The sequence below is a fragment of the Bufo bufo genome, chromosome 6 (genome assembly GCF_905171765.1).
Source record: "Bufo bufo chromosome 6, aBufBuf1.1, whole genome shotgun sequence".
Taxonomy (NCBI): Eukaryota; Metazoa; Chordata; class Amphibia; order Anura; family Bufonidae; genus Bufo; species Bufo bufo.
In genome coordinates this window covers 256112850-256134171 of record NC_053394.1, presented here as the reverse complement: position 1 = coordinate 256134171, position 21322 = coordinate 256112850, and the positions used below count along the sequence as shown (strand labels likewise).

The window sequence follows — 21322 nt, the reverse complement described above, 5'->3', positions numbered from 1 at the left end:
AGTCACATAGGATGTAATGTCTCTGGAGGTTATATCAGTACTGGAGCATTATAAGAGGAGTGGCTGATATCAGTCACATATGATGTAATGTCTCTGGAAGTTATATCAGTATTGGAGCGTTATAAGAGGAGTGGCTGATATTAGTCACATAGGATGTAATGTCTCTGGAAGTTATATTAGCGCTGGAGCATTATAAGAGGAGTGGCTGATATTAGTCACATAGGATGTAATGTCTCTGGAGGTTATATCAGTACTGGAGCGTTATAAGAGGAGTGGCTGATATCAGTCACATATGATGTAATGTCTCTAGAGGTTACATCAGCGCTGGAGCATTATAAGAGGAGTGGCTGATATCAGTCACATATGATGTAATGTCTCTGGAGGTTATATCAGTATTAGGCCTCTTTCACACGACCGTTGTGTGCACCCGTGGCCGTTGTGCCGTTTTCCGTTTTTTTTTCGCGGACCCCATGACTTTCAATGGGTCCGTGGAAAAAACGGAAAATGCACCGTTTTGCAGCCGCATCCGAGATCCGTGTTTCCTGGCCGTGAAAAAAATATGACCTGTCCTATTTTTTTCACGGCCAACGGTTCACGGACCCATTCAAGTCAATGGGTCCGTGAAAGAACACGGATGCACACAAGATTGGCATCCGTGTCCGTGATCCGTGGCCGTAGGTTAGTTTTTATACAGACGGATCCGAAGATCCGTCTGCATAAAAGCTTTTTCATAGCTGAGTTTTCACTTCGTGAAAACTCTGAACCGACAGTATATTCTAACACAGAAGCGTTCCCATGGTGATGGGGACGCTTCTAGTTAGAATACACTACAAACTGTGTACAAGACTGCCCCCTGCTGCCTGGCAGCACCCTATCTCTTACAGGGGGCCGTGATCAGCACAATTAACCCCTTCAGGTGCGGCACCTGAATGGGTTAATTGTACTCTCATATCCCCTGTAAGAGATCAGGGCTGCCAGGCAGCAGGGGGCAGACCCTCCCCCCCTCCCCAGTTTGAATATCATTGGTGGCCAGTGCGGCCCCCCCCCCCCCCCTCTATTGTAATTATTCGTTGGTGGCACAGTGTGCGCCCCCCCCCCCCCCTCCCTCTATTGTAATAATTCGTTGGTGGCACAGTGTGCGCCCCCCCCCCCTCTCTCCCTCTATTGTAATAAATCGTTGGTGGCACAGTGTGCGCCCCCCCCCTCTCTCCCTCTATTGTAATAATTCGTTGGTGGCACAGTGTGCGCCCCCCATCGGCCCCCCCTCCCTCTATAGCATTAACAACATTGGTGGCCAGTGTGCGGCCTCCCATCTCCCCCCCCCCCCATCATTGGTGGCAGCGGAGTTCCGATCGGAGTCCCAGTTTAATCGCTGGGGCTCCGATCGGTAACCATGGCAACCAGGACTGTTGCCATGGTTACTTAGCAATAGTACAATAGTAGAAGATTCATACTTACCTGCTGCTGGCTGCTGCTGCGATGTTCGTGTCCGGCCGGGAGCTCCACCTACTGGTAAGTGACAGGGTCTGTGCGGCGCATTGCTAAATGAACTGTCACTTACCAGTAGGAGGAGCTCCCGGCCGGACACGCACATCGCAGCTCCCAGGTAAGTATTAATCTTTTACTATTGTACTATTGCTAGAACTCCGCTGCCACCAATGATGGGGGGGGAGATGGGAGGCCGCACACTGGCCACCAATGTTGTTAATGCTATAGAGGGAGGGGGGGCCGATGGGGGGCGCACACTGTGCCACCAACGATTTATTACAATAGAGGGAGGAAGGGGGGGGGGCGGGGTGGCGCACACTGTGCCACCAACGAATTATTACAATAGAGGGAGGAAGGGAGGGGGCCGCACTGGCCACCAATGATATTCAAACTGGGGAGGGGGGGGTCTGCCCCCTGCTGCCTGGCAGCCCTGATCTCTTACAGGGGTATATGATAGTACAATTAACCCCTTCAGGTGCGGCACCTGAGGGGTTAATTGTGCTGATCACGGCCCCCTGTAAGAGATCGGATACTGCTAGGCAGCAGGGGGCAGTCATGTAAACAGTTTGTAGTATATTCTAACTAGAAGCGTCCCCATCACCATGGGAACGCCTCTGTGTTAGAATATACTGTCGGAAATGAGGTTTCACGATCTAACTCATATCCGACAGTATATTCTAACATAGAGGCGTTCCCATGGTGATGGGGACGCTTCAAGTTAAAATATACCATCGGATTGGAGAAAACTCCGATCAGATGGTATAAAAGGGACTCCAGACTTTACATTGAAAGTCAATGGGAACGGATCCGTTTGAAATGGCACCATATTGTGTCAACATCAAACGGATCCGTCCCCATTGACTTGCATTGTAATTCAGGACGGATCCGTTTGGCTCCGCACGGCCAGGCGGACACCAAAACGACTTTTTTTTCATGTCCGTGGATCCTCCAAAAATCAAGGAAGACCCACGGACGAAAAAACGGTGACGGATCACGGAAAAACGGGACCCCGTTTTGCGGACCGTGAAAATATACTGTCGTGTGCAATAAGCCTTAGAGCGTTATAAGAGGAGTGGCTGATATTAGTCACATAGGATGTAATGTCTCTGGAGGTTATATCAGTACTGGAGCGTTATAAGAGGAGCTGTTGATAGCAGTCACATAGGATGTAATGTCTCTGGAGGTTATATCAGTACTGGAGCATTATAAGAGGAGTGGCTGATATCAGTCACATAGGATGTAATGTCTCTGGAGGTTATATCAGTACTGGAGCGTTATAAGAGGAGTGGCTGATATCAGTCACATATGATGTAATGTCTCCGGAGGTTATATCAGTACTGGAGCCTTATAAGAGGAGCTGCTGATAGCAGTCACATACGATGACCCAAATACGCTGTGGCTCACGCCCCTCACTACACACATTGTGGCATAATTATGACATTGCAGCACAGTCACCGGCGGCTGCCAAATGTGATGATGTGAGTGCGCCAGATCAAAGGCAGCCTAGCTGCAATCTCATTATCATGCTGCACTACTTTTGTGCAATAAAACTCCTTTTTATTAAAAAATGAAAATCTTTTTGCATAAGTGCATCCTAAGACCCATAACTTTTTATTTTTCTTTCTATGGAGTTGTGTGAGGGATTGATTTTTGCAGGATGAATTGTAGTTTTCATTGGTATAATTTTGAGGTAAATAACACTTTGATCACTTGTTATTAAGTTTTTTTCGGTGGCGACTAAGAATAAATTAGCAATTCTGGCATTTTTTGTAGTTTCTTTATGGCGTTCACCATAGGGGATAATTTACATGATATTTGTGTATTGTTGTGTGCCATTACGGATGTGGCGATACCAAACATATGGGGGAGAATTTATTTTTGCAATTTTTTTCATTGAAAAGCGGATTTTCAATGGGAAAAAGTGTATTTATCATTGGAATTTTGTTTTTAACTTTTTTTTTAAACTTTTTTTTTTAACCAATTAATAGTCTCACAAGGGGACTATTACAGTCAATCTAAAATACAATGTAGCAGCCTACTGGGAAACACTCAAGGCTTGCTTGAGTCCTACCCCAGGTCTCACCTAGCCTATACACACAACGGCAACCCGCAATCTCACTTGTGGGGGATGGGGCATGATGGGAGACAGAGGTAGTCTGCTCCCTCCGTCACCGCTTACATGCGGCGTGTGCCATTGCCCGTGGCATGTAAGGGGTTAACAGCCCGGATCGGCACTCAGGGCAGTCCGGGCTGTTAGAGCAGGAGCACTGTTCTCCGCTGTACGAGGGACCCATGCAGCGCTTAGACAGGATCGCAGTGAAAAGTCAATGGCCCAGCCTAAGGCCCCATAGTGACTGCTGTAAACAGGCATATGGGTGGTCACTAGGGATGAGCGAATCAACTTCGGATAAAACACCCGAAGTCGATTCACATAAAAGTTCATTTCAATACTGTACGGAGCGAGTGCTTCATACAGTATTAGATTTTATTGGCTCCGATGAGCCGAAGTTATTACTTACCTTGGAACTAAACCAGAGTTCAGGAATTGTTTTTTTTACAGTAGAAATCAATATATGAAGTTCATCGGAGCCAATACATTCTAATACTGTACGGAGCTCCTGCTCCGTACAGTATTGAAACAAAGTTTTATGCGAATCGACTTTGGATGTTTCATCTGAAGTCGATTCGCTCATCCCTAGTGGTCACTAAGGGGTTAAACAACTAAAGATAGGTCACCTGAATCCCCAGTAATTATTAGTAATACCAAGTACATTATGATGGTTTAATAAAGTAATAATAATATGTTCTGCATAGTCCTCCAATGGACTACTATTGAGGGTTATGTATACCCTAAAATTTTAGTTTCAACCAGTGGCAAAACTATATTGGCTGCAGCTGCGACAAAACCCCTAAACCAGAAGGCTTCACAGGACTCCTCATCACACTAACATGAATCAGACAGAGCACTCGTGAATGATCATAGAGAGAACTATGCAGCTGTCTAGTTACAGCTGTTCCATTCTGCACAATGTTGGAGCCTGAAGAGTTGAGTAATCACTGAACCCCAGGCATATACCATTAACCTTTCATTTGCCCCTTCTCAGAGATATTAACATTAAAGAGGGTGTGTCATCTCATACTTTGATATCCTAATGATATGCCATCAAAGTCTGAGATGACGCAATTCCTTTAATTTTAATATCCATGGAGGAGGGCAATTAAAAGGTAGTCCAGCAACCTCTCCGTTCTCTTCTATGGGACTGCTGGAGATAGTTTTCATCAGTCCCATAGAAATGAGTGCGGCCGCGCATCACTCACACAAGAGACACCTATCTGTCTAAGATGAGAAACCCCCTTTAACCATTTCACTGTCCTAAGCGATCAGTGTTTATTACATTAACCCCTTCAAACCACAAACCACCAGGTATACTGGAATTAACCCCTCATTAACCAAGATCACCAGGTATACTGACAATAACCTCTTCACTGCCATGGACCACCAGGGATCCCTAAATTAATGCCTTCATTGCCCAAGACCACCATAAATGCAGGAATGTACAGCCCATTCACTGTCCTAGACCACTAAGTATGCTGACATTAAACCACTTCACTACCCTAGGCCACTATTGATAATAAATACTTAATTGCCCTCGATCACCATTTATACTGACAATAACTCCTTTACCACCGTAGAACACCAGGGATCATGGAATTAACCTCTCCACTGGTCCAGGCCACCAAGGATCCTAGAATTAAGCCTTTAATTGTCTTAGACCACTGGTTATACTGACATTGACCCTTTCACTGTGCTAGAAAACCATGCATACAGACATTAACTGCTTTATTTTCCTAGACATTAACCAATTCACTGTTCTAGACCATTAGTTATACTAGCATTAACCACTTCTCTGTCCTCAACCACCAAGAATATTGACATTCACCACTACACTGCCCTAGATCACTATTTATACTAACACCAGACATTTTACCACCCTAAAACACCAGAGATTCTAGAATTAACCTCTTCACAGCCCAGGCTATCAGGCACCTTGGACTATACAACCTCACTGTTTTAGACCATCAGATATGCTGACATCAACTCCTTCACTGTCCTAGACCACCATAGATGCAGACAGTAATTTTTGTTGCATCATACCTGGATGCTTTACAGTCCTGTATATCTGCATGCTATATAGCTAAATATTAGAAGCAGCAGCATCTAGGTCTCAAACTATCCTCTTCATAGAGGCTTAGAGGGAAACCAACAGTGATGCAGCTGAAGATTATATTCTGTATTTGGCCAGATGGCATGCAGAGAAGTTGTGTAGGGAAATGGGGAACAAGCTGAACTTTAGCTATGCCCCTGGTTTAATTGGGTTGTCAAGGTTCTTTTTTAAGGCAACCTGTCATCACCTTTATGCTGCCCATACTAACAACAGAATAAAGTAGAGACAGGTGAGTTGATTTCAGCGGTCTGTCATTTATAAGTTAAAAGTAAGTTGTTGCCGAGAACCAACATCACAATCATTGCAGACTGGGCCTGTAAAAGAGTCCTGGCCACCTGAGAAGAGTCATGGTTATTCATAATCACCTGCTCTCCTGCCCACCTGCTGATGTCTGACAGGCTTCTACCTAGTTTTCTCCCTTTCTCTCTAGGAGAGAACTGCCAATCATCAGCAGATGGACGGGGAGAGCAGGAATTTATGAATAACCATGACTCTTCTCAGGTAGATTTGACTCTTTTCAAGGCCTGGGCTGCAATGATTATGATGCTGGTTCTCAGCAACCACTTACTTTTAGCTCATAAATGACACACTGCTGAAATCAGCATTTCTGTCACTATTTTATGCTGCCCACAGTGAGGTCAGCATAAAATTGATGACAGGTTCCCTTTAAGTGATAGTCTATCCTCAGGATAGGCCATCACTTGCTGATCATCTGGGGTCAGACACCCTGCACTACCAACGATCAGCTGGTCTATGTAGCTCAATCGACTAAAGTTAGTGCCAGAGCTACTTTAGCAACATTGTAGTGTCCTAGCTACTACAGGGCTGTTCCCATTGAAGTCAATTGTATCAGCCCTGTAGTAATGTCCTCCTGCAACTACAATGTCTATGGTGTTGTGTAGCTAGGGCACTGACTTCCATCGACAGAGCTACACAGACCAGTTGATTGACGGGGATGTGGGGTGTTGGGCTCCTGCAGATCAACTAGTGATGGCCTATTCTGTGGATAGACCATCATTTAATAAGCCCTGGACAACCCCTTTAAACCAATTTCTGAGTGCAATATTTCAAGACAGTAGGGAATACTTACCATTTGGGACACTGACTGTTCTATCAACCACCTGACTTGCATTATCATAAACAGAGACAGAAATGTCATATGTAGCCACTAGCTCTCTATTCAAAGGAGAATTTACCATAACTGCTCCTGGAAAGAAAAGAAAAGGAGAATACGTCACAAATTAAGGTTTACTAAATTTATAGCTACCATCCAGTGTATAATAACCAACCATAGGGTGCAGTCCCTGACCATATGTAGCATATTTCCGTCATTAGATTTCCATACAATTCATGCCAACATATCAAATCATTAATGCAAACATTTCCATCTTTACAATTACACCTACAGTGACCCCCAAGTTCAGTCTGCATAGGCTTAGCAACAACCAATAAAGGGACACTTGCCCTTTAAGATGACTAAGACACCATCCTTGCCAGCAATGACTATGGGTAAGCATCAGAGAACAGTTATCATGGTGATGATGGTGATGTTGGAGGACAACGAATGAGTGAGAAGGGGAAGGCTTTTACAGAGATACAGATCAAACCTTCAGGATTGTGAGCCATAAAGAAAAGAAGAGATTTGTTTGGTTAGTGCCATGATACTTTCAATCAGCAGAAAACAAGAGTGCAGGGGGTTATTAATAGGAAAAGGTAAGAGGATCGGGAAGGCAGTAGAAGAGAAAAGGAAGTGCATGCAGAAAGAGAGTGGAATGGCTGTAAATTTAGATTAATTTGCAAAAAATGATTTTTAAACACAAAATGTTATAGCAAAATACCTGTGTTGAAGTTAATACTGAAAGCAGCCTGCTGATTAGGCACAATTGCATTGGTGTCATCAGTGGCCAACATTTCAATAATGTAATATTGCAGACGTGGGTTGAGGTCTCGGTCAATGGCAGTAACCTCGGCTATAATTGTTCCCACTTCAACAGACTCTAAGACACTCACAGTCTGAACTGGATTAATAAACTCTGGAGGGCAGTCGTTTACATCATCAATAAGAATATTTACTGTGGTGCTTCCGGACAAGGGAGCGGTACCATGGTCTGTGGCCACAACCGTCAGCCTGTAGGCATCATTTTCTTCCCTGTCCACAGTCACATTGGCTACACGAATGACACCTGTGATGGCGTCAATATGAAACCTATCTCGAGCACCACTTTCGATTCTGTAGATTAGCTGTTGGTTTGGTCCACTGTCTGCATCTGTTGCTGACACCTGCACAACAGAAAAACCTGAAAAAGACATTTTGGTTCATCAGAAATGTTTTCAGCTCAAATTTATGTTTTATGGTTTCCAAATGGTCCAATCGAAATCTCAAACATGCAAATACAATTACGACTATGATGAACGACGGAAAGGGAGACTGTCATAAGTTTTGACACTGAATACCTGCTGACAGCTAGATAGGAGACCTGGAAAGCTGTATGACTTAGGAGCCTAGACTAGGAGACTACATCACAGATTCCATTAAAAATGGCGGACAAAATAGTGCGGCAATGAAATCCGTAAAACACCATTTGTGCCCACCATTCAAAGGATCCAGCTATTTGTTATTTTCATTTTCTAGCTCCTGTAATGGAAATGAAAGAAAACTTAGAACCTCAAGTTCAATATTTCCAATAGAAAATAAAGTTGTTTGCGGCCTTGCAACCATTGTAAAGAGTCTGACCTTGTTGGATTTTTTCTTTTGCAGTAGAGTTGCCTCCATAGGAAAACACTGAGGTCTGTCACCTATAAGCTACACGCACACAACCGTGTGCCCCCCGCGGCCCGCATGCACTACTTTTTTGCGGTGCGGACCGTCGTATGCGTATCGCGGACCTCATTTAAGTGAATGGGTCCGCGATCCTCATGCAGCTGCCCCACGGTCTGTGCCCGTGCTGCGTTCGTGTGCATGGAGCCTAACTGTGATTTATGGACAATGTGGTCTTGCTGTAACTTTATGAAGATAAAATTTGAATTATATGAATCTATATGCAGCGAGTTTTTCTCATTTTAAAATTAATAGAATTTGTAATAACAATGTGGGCTATAATCCAAGAAATTTTACTAGTGGAGAAGGTTCTAGAGTTACATTGGGACTTGTGGCCTCGAGACATTAAGATTGCAAATGTTGTGCTACCTAATGATAGTGGATGCAGTTTTGGATTTATGTTGACTGTCATGTCACAATCACAGCAACTTTTGGGTTACAACATGACCACATCCCCAATCTTTATGTGATGTAGTACCAATACCTTGCAACCTTATGTTGCGTGACACGATTACCGGTCACAGGGTAGTACTACCCTATGTTCAAGTCAGCTGCTTCTAAGGCAAGCACAAAACTATTGTATATAAAAAGAAGCAGGGACTTATGAGACCACGCTAGAAAGCACTGGTGACATGCAATGACTATAGTACAATGGCTTACATGGTATATTGTACTGCATTTCTATTTGATGGAATGCAAAAAGATCTGGAGTTGCCACTATTACATCAATTTTCTATTTCATGTCCCTGTATTCCTTTTTACTTTTGTGCTAGCTCTTCTTTAAAATCTAAGAAAAATTTGCATAAGCTTTCAGAATTTATAGAACTTCACTGCATCACATTCACTCCAGCAAACTTTTATCAAAGGTACCAAATCAGTAAGAAAACAGAATTGTAGGCAGGAGGTTCAATTGAGTGCTTTGTCGGGCATTACATTTTCAGGGCTACGTGGAAGATTCTGTACTGCTAAAGGTTTGGCATTAAAAGAATGAATCAGATATGTCAGACCCCACAATATTTGTCAGGAGGTGTTCTGAGTACACATATTAAGGAGACCAGTACAAAAAGTAATTTATAGACATTTACAAATAGATGTTGAGCGACTCTTATTTCGTTGACCACCATTGTTCAATCATCCGTAAACACAATACTGTAAATTCACGTAATTAATTTTAATTAACTAATAAAGCTAAATAAGCTTGGTCCTAGTACGTTGAGAGTAGAGATTAGCAAATGGAATCCAACGGAATTCGATCTGATTTTCAGGATAAATTTGATTTGCCACAAAGCCGAATTTCCTCGTGCTTCATGGTAGCGAATAGATTTAACCTGAAATAGTGTAAAAAACAAAACAAAATAATCATACCTCCCCCATTTGCCTGCGAAGGGCCGGCCACCGCCATCTTGATTAAAGATCACGGCTGAAATCCCATGCCAAATCTTCAAGCAAGATGGCGGCGGCTGGCCAGTCACAAGCAAATGGAGGAGGTAAGTATGATTTTAAAAAAAAATTCTGTTTATTTTACACTGTATTATTACTCTCAGATGCCGCGATCATGTATGGACGCGGGAACTGAGGGGTACAATGATGTGGAGCGGTGCTATCGCAGCTCCCTGTCATTGCACCCACTTTTTTGTCAAATTCAGCAAAGCAGCCGAATCGAATTTTTCAAAACTTCGCTCACCTCTAATTGAGAGGTTTAGTGTAAGGGGGGTTTCAGGAGATCACCACTGATAGTCTATCCTTAGGACAGGTCAATATCTGATTGATGGTGGTCTGACTCGCAGCTGTTTGTGCAGTGGGCACTGCAGCCTCATCGTACGCCGGTGGCAGTTCATTGGTCAAATGGCCCATTCAAGTAAATGGGTATGGGCTGCAATACCATTTACAGCCTCTATCCAACGTACAGTGCTGTGCTTGGAATGCTTTGAGGAGGCCATGGTGCTCACCGGAGCACTGCAGCCTCTTCAAACAGCAGATCAGTGGTAGTACCGGGAGTCGGACCCCAATCAGATATTGATGACCTATCCAATAACATCAATATTGAACTCCTAGAAAACCGCTTTTTTTTAAAGCAGTTGCGTTTGTTACGGATTTGGCATTGGGGTCCAGAAGCTAAATGTTACAGCACATCTTTAGGTAATACAAACACCCTGTACTAGCCACTAGTGATGAGCGGCATAGGCAATATTCGAATTCGCGATATTTCGTGAATTTATGTCCAAATATTCGCAATAAATTTGCAAATTCGAGAATTTGTGATCTCCAGTCATTATTTTCTTGATTGCGAAAATCGGCAATGTAATATATTCGCAATAAAAATTCACAATTACAATATTCGCTCTCAACAATACTAGCCACACATTACAGGGAGACTGTCACTTGGAAATTCACAGTTAAACTAGTCACAATGCCTTGTAGGGTTAGCTCATCTGAATGTAATGATATCTTTCACTTAACCCCTTCCTGGCACAGTGATTTTCCATTTTTGTGTTTTCATTTTGCTCTCTGCCTTCCCAGAGCCATAACTTTTTCATTTTTCCATTCACATAGCCCGTATGAGGACTTGTTTTTTTAGGAACAAACTGTACTTTCCAATGGCACCATTTAATATTGCATAGGATGTAGTGGGAAGCTGGAAAAAAATTGCAAATGGGGTGGAATTGGAAAATAAATGCATTCTCCAGGTCAGTACAATTATGGCAAAACCAGATATGAATAGTTTTTCTTGCTTTTTAATACTGAAAGAATTTAAAAATTATTATTTTCTGCTGTATTTTGACCCCCATACCTTTTTTATAGTTATGTATACAGAGATGCGTAAGGACTAATTTTTTGAAGAACGATTTTTGTATTACAATTCAGTGCTGCCACCTGCTGGCCTGAATTGTAATATACAAGTAATGAGCCTGGAAGCCTAGTATAGGCTCAGGCTCATTACTTACATGGATCGCTTTCCCCGAACTCTACCGGGGGAGGCGTTCCTGCCCACCAAGTGGGCCCTTTCAGATTTCTAGCTTCTCAGGTTTCCCGCCACATCATCTGAGATCTTAAAAGTCTGCAATCTGCATTATCACAGATTGCGGACATTAGCCGCGGGTGTCTGCTGTATAAAACAGCAGGCACCGGGTAGTCCATCCAGAATAAATTTCATTGCAAATGACAGCACAATATACATGCTTGTAATGTATTTGATCTTCTTTCTAAATTTCAAAGCCTTCCATCAGTCCTTGACACCTTCTTTTTGAACCAGAAACTCTGTAGGTGTTGTTATCTTGACACAGAGGACACTGCTCCCTTTCCCTTCTCTGTCGAGGCCTCAGCATACCAAAGGGGTTTGGTTGTATTCCTTCCAGAGTTCCAAGCTGCACCCTTTTGGTCCTGTCTCTTCAGTAGGATTGCCCTCCCACCAACTTGCTATCACTCCATAGCTGCATCATGTAATCACATACCCACAGTCCTATGGGCAGTCCCACCTCAAACATATCATAGGCTATAGTATCGCCTGGATGCCACCCTTTAGCAGCATCAAGCAATCACATGAATGCAGCTCCATGGACAATCGGACTGCAAGTATAGTATAACCTATGACATTCTTGCAGTGCGACTGTCCATGGAGATGTGGTCATGCAATAACATGACATATCTAAAGGGCGACACCATGCTTGGGTGGTGAATGATCCTACCGAGGGGTCAGGACTGAAGAGGTGTGGATTAGAACCCTGAACAGAAGACAGCAGAACGCTTTTGGTCACATGGTGTGCTGACTAAGGGAAGAGGGGCAGAGTCCAATGTGACAGAAGATGACCAACAGAGTTTTGGGTTCAAGAAGGTGTCAAGAACTGATGGAAGGATTTGGAAGGACAAATGCGCATGCATAGGAGAATTGTTTCTGCAGGGAAGGATAAGAGGAAGCCATCTGAAATCCATGGACATCCATGATATTGCTTGTATTTTTACATGAAGATACTATTACACATGAAACGACTCACCTGGAGGACTGTTTTCCAGGAGATGAACATCAACACTTCGTGCACTGAAGACAGGCCTGTTGTCATTGGCATCTAATATTGTTAATGCAAGAGTGGCTGTGCTGTTCAGTCTGCCAATATCCTCTGCCACCAAGGTAAGATTTAATACTGGGACAGCATACGACTCTCTGTCTATTCCTGACCTCACAGCAACAACACCTACAAGTAGATGAATCCACAAACCATGTAAAAATAGAGCACACAGTGAGCACATCCCAAGAAATGAAGTCAAAGCTCATATTCATTTATATAGTGAATACAGCATGAGTAGAATTTATAATCCATATACAGTCAGGTCCATAAATATTGGGACATCAACACAATTCTAAAATTTTTGGCTCTATACACCACCACGATGGATTTGAAATGAAACGAACAAGATGTGCTTTAACTGCAGACTGTCAGCTTTAATTTGAGGGTATTTACATCCAAATCAGGTGAACGGTGTAGGAATTACAACCGTTTGTATATGTGCCTCCAACTTGTCAAGGGACCAAAAGTAATGGGACATAATAATAATCATAAATCAAACTTTCACTTTTTAATACTTGGTTGCAAATCCTTTGCAGTCAATTACAGCCGGAAGTCTGGAACGCATAGACATCACCAGATGCTGGGTTTCATCCCTGGTGATGCTCTGCCAGGCCTCTACTGCAACTGTCTTCAGTTCCTGCTTGTACTTGGGGCATTTTCCCTTCAGTTTTGTCTTCAGCAAATGAAATGCATGCTCAATCGGATTCAGGTCAGGTGATTGAGTTGGCCATTGCATAACATTCCACTTCTTTCCCTTAAAAAACTCTTTGGTTGCTTTTGCAGTATGCTTTGGGTCATTGTCCATCTGCACTGTGAAGCACCGTCCAATGAGTTCTGAAGCATTTGGCTGAATATGAGCAGATATCATTGCCCGAAACAGTTCAGAATTCATCCTGCTGCTTTTGTCAGCAGTCACATCATCAATAAATACAAGAGAACCAGTTCCATTGGCAGCCATACATGCCCACGCCATGACACTACCACCACCATGCTTCACTGATGAGGTGGCATGCTTAGGATCATGAGCAGTTCCTTTCCTTTTCCATAATCTTCTCTTCCCATCACTCTGGTACAAGTTGATCTTGGTCTCATCTGTCCATAGGATGTTGTTCCAGAACTGTGAAGGCTTTTTTAGATGTCGTTTGGCAAACTCTAATCTGGCCTTCCTGTTTTTGAGGCTCACCAATAGTTTACATCTTGTGGTGAACCCTCTGTATTCACTCTGGTGAAGTAATCTCTTGATTGTTGACTTTGACACACGTACACCTACCTCCTGGAGAGTGTTCTTGATCTGGCCAACTGTTGTGAAGGGTGTTTTCTTGAGCAGGGAAAGAATTCTTCGGTCATCCACCACAGTTGTTTTCCGTGGTCTTCCGGGTCTTTTGGTGTTGCTGAGGTCAGCGGTGCGTTTCTTCTTTTTAAGAATGTCCTAAACAGTTGTTTTGGCCACGACTAATGTTTTTGCTATCTCTCTGATGGGTTTGTTTTGTTTTTTCAGCCTAATGATGGCTTGCTTCACTGATAGTGACAGTTTTTTGGATCTCATCTTGAGAGTTGACAGCAACAGATTCCAAATGCAAATAGCACACTTAAAATTAACTCTGGACCTTTTATCTGCTCATTGTAATTGGGATAATGAGGGAATAACACACACCTGGCCATGGAACAGCTGAAAAGCCAATTGTCCCATTACTTTTGGTCCCTTAACAAGTGGGAGGAACATATGCAAACTGTTGTAATTCCTACACCGTTCACCTGATTTGGATGTAAATACCCTCAAATTAAAGCTGACAGTCTGCAGTTAATGCACATCGTGTTCATTTAATTTCAAATCCATTGTGGTGGTGTATAGAGCAAAAAATGTTAGAATTGTGACGATGTCCCAATATTTATGGACCTGACTGTATATCCATAATATTTGCAGAGTGCTGTTGCATTGTGTTTGCTTCCACAAATAATAATTTATATTCATCCACTAGAGATGAATTTCCACTAGAAATTATATATTGACAGAAGTTTCATTAAAGGGGTTGTCCCACAAAAATATTCTGCAGTTTTCAAACCAGCACCTGGATCTAATTGCATCTAATTAAAGGTTTAGCATAGCCACTGAGTTATTCAATAAAATGTATCTGTATAGCTCCACCTGCTTTTTGTTCTTTTCCTTATTTCTCTTTCCACCTCGCTGAGGTGGAAACACATGCTCAGTTCCATTCTTTACCTGCCTCCTGAACTGTGATAAGGAGGGACCTGCAGCAGAAGGAACACACCCCCTGAGCTGCAGCAGGAACGACACAGTCCCCAAGCTACCAACTTGACATAAAACTAGCAAAGCAATTGCAGTACTGAAGGAGGAGATCTCTGGATCATATGAGGTACAGGGTTAACAAAATGAATTTGGTGAAATTTGGCAAGTCTAATAACAATATATCACTCACTTTTGGTCCCTTTATCAGTTGTAACTAATTTTTTGCCAACTAACCTCCTTTCATTGGCCATAGAGTCCAGGACCTTAGGAAAACATTCAAAGGGTTTTTCCTCTTCAAACCATCAACATTAGCGGTTAGATTATCTGCCGTGTTGATAAAGGTGTACTTATTAGGAAACGTGGAAACAGGTTTTTGTTAAATCTTTTTTTCCACTTTTCCTTAATAAAGACATTATTTGCAAGCACCGCAGCTAATCTAACAGGTAGGGTGGTGGCAGTTTGGAGAGGAAAATTTTCAGACTTTTTTTTTTACTGTCCTTTGATATTAGTAGAAAAGATGGAACCATTTTAACTTCTGCAGTAATTGTCATGAAGAAAGTGGGATGAATATCCTTAAAAAGTTAACATCAGATGCATAACTGTATGTGAAACCTCATGCTGGGCTGGGGTGAAAGGAAGGCAGAGCTGACAACTACCTTGGACACTACTGAGGAAAGGAGGGAGCAATTTATGGATTTAAGAAAATGCCTAGTCTGCAGATTTCTTTGTATACCCAAATGGACAGTGTATCTAAATCTGGGATAATTCTGGCATATTAACTCAGAATTCCCTACTGGGGTAACATAGGTTTAGTAAACCAGACACTTTCAACCAATAAGTGATAAATGATAAATTAACTTATCTTACCTGTACTGTTGTTCATGCTAAAAAAAGCAATTTGAAGCCCTAGAAGCCGATACGACACAAGAGCATTTGGTCCTAAGTCATTATCTAAAGCTAAAATCGGCCCATTGAGAACATTGATGGTTGTTCCTAGATAAAATATGAGAGTCAAAATCTTGAAAATTGATATTTTAGCGAGTTTTTGCATATTAAGACAACCCTATTCAACTCCCCTGTTCCCAGCAGATCACATGACTTGTGACAAACAATAATTATGAATGAAGTTTACATGATGAGATCCAGTGATATGTTTTAGCAATGACTCAGACTGTTGAAGCCCTAGCAGACTGAATCAACCCTCAAAGTCCTAAACTCCTGCAAAAAATATAGGGATTATTAGTTCCTTTGTAAGTGGAGAATTTACATTTGTATATCAAGCATTGGACTGTTAAATTCTTGAGGATGACTGTAGCTTCTTAGGTCTTCTTATTTTCTGCTGCACCTCAAAATGGATAGAGCCATATCTGAACACTCAGAACATGTGGGAAAACGTTAGTAGGCAAAAATCAATTCATGTATTTAATTTGTATATTTGATTTAAAATGTTCCACAAAAATTTTGCCTTTTCTAAATTTAAAAGGTATATCCCAGAACATAATACCATCTATGTGTATATGGTCATTGGAAAAGTGTTCTATACTACCTGCTGGCGAATTCTCCATGATCTCTGCTTGATATGATCCTTGAGAAAACACAGGCCGGTTATCATTCTCATCTGATATTGTGACAATCAATAGGTCAAAATCCTGTACATGGAAATATCATAATTTTTTTTGTTACAATTTAGATATCACCTTTTCTATTATTTATTCACATTTAACACAAACTTCTTAATAAGGCTTTTCCAGTCTTCCCGTCTTCATTAGGATAGGTCATCAATTTCAGATCAGTGGGTATCGGGGGCCTTCATCGGGCTGTTCTCGGAACTGCCTGCTCCCGGTGACCGCATTTGATTTCAGACCGGCTTACCTGTGCATCGCTGGACGGGTGAGTCGAGATGGCAGCCCGCATGTGTTCGTTTGCGAACACTGCGAACTGACCATCACTGCTCATTTACACCTGCTGACTGAGCAGAAAATTATCGGGAAGCAATCTTTCTTTACCGATAACTGCCTGCTCGTCATTGGAGGTGAGAGCTGCATTTACACAGATTCATTGTTTCTGGGCAGCACATCGCTGTTCACACAGCACAATCTGCTGACCAAAAACAATATTCATCGGGTGATCTGCGGCATCTTCACATAGGCCAGTTACCGTACTAACATTTGTTTCCCATAATCAGGTCCAACAACTGTCTGGTTTAAACCTGGCATCACTATATAGGCCTAATTGCATGCCTGTCACCGTTACAATATTGCAGTGTCTTATACGAGCCATATAAGTCCCCAAGTTGGACTACAATAAAATGTTTAAAGAAAATGTTTAAAAAAAATGCATATTGACCCAAACTACAAAATGATACCATTGTTTAACCTTCTGGGTGAACACTGTTTTTGGCTCATCACGCCTCAAAAAAAAAGAATAAAAAGTTCCCAAAAGATACCAATGAAAACATAAACTCATCTAGCAAAAAAAAAAAACAAGCCCCCACACAGCTAAGTAGACAGAAAAATAAAAGTATGGCTCTCAGATTATGGTGACAATTTTTTTTTTTCCGCAAAAAAGTGTTTTTATTGTACATGTAGTAAAACAAAAATTTATTTTGTATCAGCGTAATCAAACTAACCCAAATAATAAAAGTAAAGATGTCATTTATGTTGCATTATGGCATTATGAATTCTGCATCCATGAAAATTTTTTAAAGCTATGGCTCCTAGAAGACAGGGATTGATAAGAACAAAAAGAAATTGGAAAGTAAATACTGCGTACCTATAGAGTACCATGATTGCCTGCAATTAATCTCATCTGACCTGACAGCTTTGATACAAAGTTCTTCCCAAAAACATACTTAAAAAAACCAAAACACAGGAACAAGAATATATGAACTTTGAGGGTATGTTCATGGAAAGCATTGCTGCAGCCGGACCCCTCCTCTGCCAGTTAGGGGAATGTCATCTTGAGTAAGCAGGGGACCAGGAGAGCAGGGCAGGCCAGACAGGTGCTGGTAATGGGAGACTCAATTATTAGGGGTACAGATAGGGCGATCTGTCACAAAGTAAGGGATCATCGAACGGTGTGTTGTCTTCCTGGCGCTCGAGTTCGACACATTGCGGATCGGGTTAACAGAAAACTGGGAGGGGCTGGAGAAGATCCAGCAGTCATGGTCCATATCAAAACCAATGACAAAGTTAGAGGTAGGTGGAGAGTCCTTAAAGGGAACTGGTCACCATGTTCTGACATATAAAACCAAATGTACCTTAATGCTTGTTTACCCTGATAGTTTCCAGCGATCGATCCATAATCTTCTCAGGACTAACCTGTCCTATTTTATCACTATATAATGCTTTCCTGCTGTTATGCTCATTAGCATAAATAATTCCTTCCACTCATACCATCATAGCATATTTCCCTCCCCCTAGACTTTGATTGACAGCCAATTTCTGCCCTCACTGCTTGTAATCTGATCCAAAATCGCGCACATGTGCACTTGCCCTTTTTATGAAAGACCAATTAGCTAGCTTAGTGTATGTCCCCTCCCCCTCACGCCACTACGTGCGGAACAAAATAAGGATTGCGCATTACGGAGGGCACTACGTACATCACGTGGTAGCGTTGCGATACTTACGCATCGTAGTTCTGCCCGAAATGAATACTGCACATGCGCAAGATTTTATCTATAGGGGCGTTTCTTAGGCGGAGCTGAGGAGCTTGACTCAGAGAAAATATGACTTTTCTCTGGTCAAGCATATAAGATTCTGTTCTGTTAATTAGCATAAAAGGCGGGAAAGCCTTATAGGGAGATAAAATAGGACAGGTTAGTCCTAAGAAGATTATGGATCGATCACTGGGAACTATCAGGGTAAACAAGCATTAAGGTACATTTGGTTTTATATGTCAGAACATGGTGACAGGTTCCCTTTAAAAATAATTTTAGGGATTTAGGTCACAAGCGTAAGGCAAGGACCTCAAAGGTAGTGTTTTCCAAAAATACTACCTGTATCACGAGCCACACAAGAAATGCAGTGGGAGATTATGGAGGTTAACAAGTGGCTCAAGAACTGGTGTAGGAAGGAGGGGTTTGCGTTCCTGGAGAACTGGGCCGACTTCTCGGTCGGCTACAGGATCTATCTTAGGGATGGGCTGCACCTCAATGGGAAAGGGGCAGCTGTGTTGGGGGAGAAGATGGCTAGAAGGTTGGAGGAGTGTTTAAACTAGGGACTGGGGGACGGTAATTACGTTATAGGATGGAAAGATAGTGCAGATAGAGACCAGGGGAGGAATGGAAGGAGGGACTAGAAAAGTTCAGAAGGAAAGGTGTAGGGTAAAAAATATACATAAACCTCTTAACTGTATGTATACTAATGCCAGAAGCCTGACTAATAAAACTGGTGAACTGGAATTAGTGATGTGTGAGGAGGACTATGACATAGTGGGAATAACTGAGACTTGGCTGGATGATAGCTATGACACCCTGTGAATATACAGGGTTACATTCTGTTTAAAAAGGATCGCAAAAACGGGGAGGGGGAGGGGTCTGCCTTTGTGTAAAGTCCTATGTAAAGCCCACAGTTCGAGAAGATATAAGTGAGGGACATGAACATGTGGAGTCACTGTGGGTAGAAATACATGGAGGCAAAAACAATAATAAATTACTAATAGGAGTTTATTATAAACCACCTAATATACCAGAGTCCACAAAAAATCTGCTACTAAACGAGATAGACGAGGCGGCAGATCATAATGAGGTCGTTATTATGGGGGACTTCAACTATCTGGATATAGACTCGGAAACTAAAATCTGTATATCTCATAAAGCAGGGATGCCCAACCTGCGGCCCTCCAGCTGTTGCAAAACTACATTTTCCAGCATGCCCGGACAGCTTACAGCTATCAGCCTACAGCAGGGCATGATGGGAGTTGTAGTTTTGCAACAGCTGGAGGGCCGCAGGTTGAGCATGCCTGTCATAAAGGAAACAGGTTCTTGGCAATAACCAAAGACAATTACCTTTCCCAACTGGTTCAGGACCCGACTAGAGGGACAGCCATACTGGACTTAGTATCAACCAATAGACCTGACAGAACAAAAGATGTTCAGGTTGGGGGACACCTGGGAAATAATAACTATAAAGTAATAACCTTCCACTTGTCATTCAAAAGAGTGTTTCTTCAGGGAGAAAAAAAAAATACAAAACTTCAAAAAAGCTAAATTTAGCCAACTAAGATGGGCCATAGGCCTAACTAACTGGGACAAAGTACTCAAAAATAAAAATACAGCCACAAAATGTGATATTTTTAAAAGCATTCTAAAATCTAATTGTGAGAGGTACATACCTTATGGGAATAAAAGTTTAAGGAACAAGAAAAAAACAATGTGGATAAATTGAACTGTAAAGAAAGCAATAAATGACAAAAAGAAAGCATTTAAATAACTAAAACAGGAGGGTCGCGAGGAAGCACTGAAAAACTATAAGGAGAAAAAATAGAATATGTAAAAAAACTAATAAAAGCAGCCAAACTAGAGACCGAGAGATTAATTGCCAAAGAGGGCAAAACTAACCCTAAAATGTTCTTCAATTATATAAATGGTAAAAAGTATAAATCTGAAGGTGTCGCCCTCTACAGAGTAATGAGGGGGGAGTTGCAGAGAACGATGAGGAGAAAGCAAAGCTATTAAATATTTTTTTCTCCACTGTATTCACTGAGAAAAATAAACTGTTAGATGAATTGCAGAATGTAAAAGTAAATTCCCCGTTAAAAGTGCCCTGTCTGACCCAGGAAGAAGTACAGTGGCGTCTTAAAAAGATTAAAATAGACAAATCGCCAGGACCAGATGGCATACACCACTGTATCCTAAGAGAATGAAGTAATGTCATAGCCAGACCCTTATTTCTGATAGTTAAGGACTCTATACTGACAGGGAGTGTTCCACAGTATTGGCGCTTAGCAAATGTGGTGCCAATATTCAAAAAGGGTCCAAAAATAGAGCCCGGAAACTATAGGCTGGTAAGTTTAACATCCGTCGTGGGTAAACTGTTTGAAGGTTTTCTAAGAGATGCTATCTTGGAGTACCTCAATGAAAATAAGCAAATAACGCCATATCAGAATGGCTTCCTGATGGATCGGTCATGTCAAACTAATTTAATCAGTTTCTATGAGGAGGTAAGTTCTAGACTTGACAGCGGCGAATCAATAGATGTTGTATATCTGGACTTCTCCAAAGCATTTGACACTGTACCGCATGAAAGGTTAGTATATAAAATGAGAATGCTTGGACTGGGAGAAAATGTCTGTATGTGGGTAAGTAACTGGCTCAGTGATAGAAAACAGAGGGTGGTTATTAATGATACATACTCAGATTGGGTCACTGTCACTAGTGGATTACCTTAGGGGTCAGTATTGGGCCATATTCTGTTCAATATATTTATTAATCATCTTGTAGAAGGCTTGCACAGTAAAATATAAATTTTTGCAGATG

The 21322-nt window shown here is 42.0% G+C and overlaps 1 protein-coding gene across 1 annotated transcript in view; it reads right to left on the bottom strand.

Moving 5' to 3' along the window:
• CDH23 (cadherin related 23) overlaps positions 1-21322 on the bottom strand; it is a 1196655-nt gene that overhangs the window by 111336 nt on the left and 1063997 nt on the right. Inside the window, exons 42-46 of the mRNA XM_040438415.1 lie at positions 16391-16493; positions 15712-15837; positions 12525-12722; positions 7553-8011; positions 6805-6921 (exon numbers count right to left, since the gene is read on the bottom strand). Of these exons, the coding sequence (XP_040294349.1) occupies positions 6805-6921; positions 7553-8011; positions 12525-12722; positions 15712-15837; positions 16391-16493 (1003 nt within the window). The remainder of the gene's footprint in view (positions 1-6804; positions 6922-7552; positions 8012-12524; positions 12723-15711; positions 15838-16390; positions 16494-21322) is intronic.